This window comes from Procambarus clarkii, chromosome 41, assembly GCF_040958095.1.
Source record: "Procambarus clarkii isolate CNS0578487 chromosome 41, FALCON_Pclarkii_2.0, whole genome shotgun sequence".
Lineage (NCBI taxonomy): Eukaryota > Metazoa > Arthropoda > Malacostraca > Decapoda > Cambaridae > Procambarus > Procambarus clarkii.
Window position 1 is genome coordinate 27,448,597 of NC_091190.1, and position 2,500 is coordinate 27,451,096.

The 2,500-nt window shown below is 46.2% G+C and overlaps 1 protein-coding gene across 1 annotated transcript in view; it reads left to right on the forward strand.

Moving 5' to 3' along the window:
• Positions 1–1,232: 1,232 nt before the first annotated feature.
• LOC123748375 (uncharacterized) overlaps positions 1,233–2,500 on the forward strand; it is a 1,428-nt gene continuing 160 nt past the window's right edge. Inside the window, exons 1-2 of the mRNA XM_045730565.2 lie at positions 1,233–1,352; positions 1,647–2,500. The exon at positions 1,647–2,500 is cut by the window's right edge and continues 160 nt beyond it. Of these exons, the coding sequence (XP_045586521.2) occupies positions 1,233–1,352; positions 1,647–2,500 (974 nt within the window). The remainder of the gene's footprint in view (positions 1,353–1,646) is intronic.

Here is a 2,500-nt window from a genome sequence, read left to right on the forward strand (position 1 = left end):
ACACAGAGGCGGGATCCAAGAGTCAGTGCTCGATCCTGCAGACACAACTAGGTGAGTATACACACACACACACACACACACACTCACACTCACACTCACTCACTCACACACACACACACACACACACACACACACACACACACACACACACACACACACACACACACACACACACACACACAATGTGAGCCCGTTGTTATGTATGCGTTGTAGTAACGCAATAACGTTGTGGGGAAAAGTCTCTTGTTGCAAGAAATCCTCTTTTTGAGTGTTGCATCGTCCCTAGAACTGAAACACTTGTTGGACACATTGACGACGAGTTAATGTATGTCGACCCCTTAAATATTAACATTTGTCAGCGCTTAAACGTGATAAAATGACAACCTCTAAATGTGAAAATTCATGACAACTTGTAAAAACGTTTATAGGCTTTTATAATTTATATATATATATAATTTATATAATTTATAATTTATAAGTTATATATATATAATTTATATATAGGCGTTTATAATCTTTAAATATGCTGCCTAACCACTTGGGCTGGACGGTAGAGCGACCGTCTCGCTTCATGCAGGTCGGCGTTCAATCCCCGACCGTCCACAAGTGGTTGGGCACCATTCCTTCCCCCCGTCCCATCCCAAATCCTTATCCTGACCCCTTCCCAGTGTTATATAGTCGTAATGGCTTCGCGCTTTCCCCTTGATAATTCCCTCCCTCCTTCCCTAAATATGAAATATGACAATCCTGAAATATGGTGATGTGTGGCAACCCTTAAATGTGAATCTCCATGGCAACCCCTGAATGTGAATCTCCATGGCAACCCCTGAATGTGAATCTCCATGGCAACCCCTCAATGTGAATCTCCATGGCAACCCCTGAATGTGAATCTCCATGGCAACCCCTGAATGTGAATCTTCATGGCAACCCCTGAATGTGAATCTCCATGGCAACCCCTCAATGTGAATCTCCATGGCAACCCCTCAATGTGAATCTCCATGGCAACCCCTGAATGTGAATCTTCATGGCATCTCCTGAATGTGAATCTTCATGGCAACCCCTCAATGTGAATCTTCATGGCAACCCCTCAATGTGAATCTCCATGGCAACCCCTCAATGTGAATCTTCATGGCAACCCCTCAATGTGAATCTCCATGGCAACCCCTCAATGTGAATCTTCATGGCAACCCCTCAATGTGAATCTCCATGGCAACCCCTGAATGTGAATCTTCATGGCATCCCCTGAATGTGAATCTCCATGGCAACCCCTGAATGTGAATCTTCATGGCAACCCCTCAATGTTAATCTCCATGGCAACCCCTCAATGTGAATCTTCATGGCATCCCCTCAATGTGAATCTCCATGGCAACCCCTGAATGTGAATCTTCATGGCATCCCCTGAATGTGAATCTCCATGGCAACCCCTGAATGTGAATCTTCATGGCAAGCCCTCAATGTGAATCTTCATGGCAACCCCTGAATGTGAATCTCCATGGCAACCCCTGAATGTGAATCTTCATGGCAACCCCTGAATGTGAATCTTCATGGCAACCCCTCAATGTGAATCTTCATGGCAACCCCTCAATAATGAAGATTCCTGGTAACCCCTAAATAGGAAGAATTATGATATCCCCCCCCCCTCATAGTGGGGATATTCATTACGACCTGTAACGCTGGGATATTCTTCACGACCTGTAACGCTGGGATATTCTTCACGACCTGTAACGCTGGGATATTCTTCACGACCTGTAACGCTGGGATATTCTTCACGACCTGTAACGCTGGGATATTCTTCACGACCTGTAACGCTGGGATATTCTTCACGACCTGTAACGCTGGGATATTCTTCACGACCTGTAACGCTGGGATATTCTTCACGACCTGTAACGCTGGGATATTCTTCACGACCTGTAACGCTGGGATATTCTTCACGACCTGTAACGCTGGGATATTCTCCACGACCTGTAACGCTGGGATATTCTCCACGACCTGTAACGCTGGGATATTCTTCACGACCTGTAACGCTGGGATATTCTTCACGACCTGTAACGCTGGGATATTCTTTACGACCTGTAACGCTGGGATATTCTCCACGACTTGTAACGCTGGGATATTCTTTACGACCTGTAACGCTGGGATATTCTCCACGACCTGTAACGCTGGGATATTCTCCACGACCTGTAACGCTGGGATATTCTCCACGACCTGTAACGCTGGGATATTCTTCAGCACCTGTAACGCTGGGATATTCTTCACCACCTGTAACGCTGGGATATTCTCCACGACCTGTAACGCTGGGATATTCTTCGCGACCTGTAACGCTGGGATATTCTCCACGACTTGTAACGCTGGGATATTCTTCACGACCTGTAACGCTGGGATATTCTTCACGACCTGTAACGCTGGGATATTCTTCACCACCTGTAACGCTGGGATATTCTCCACGACCTGTAACGCTGGGATATTCTTCGCGACCTGTAACGCTGGGATATTCTCCACG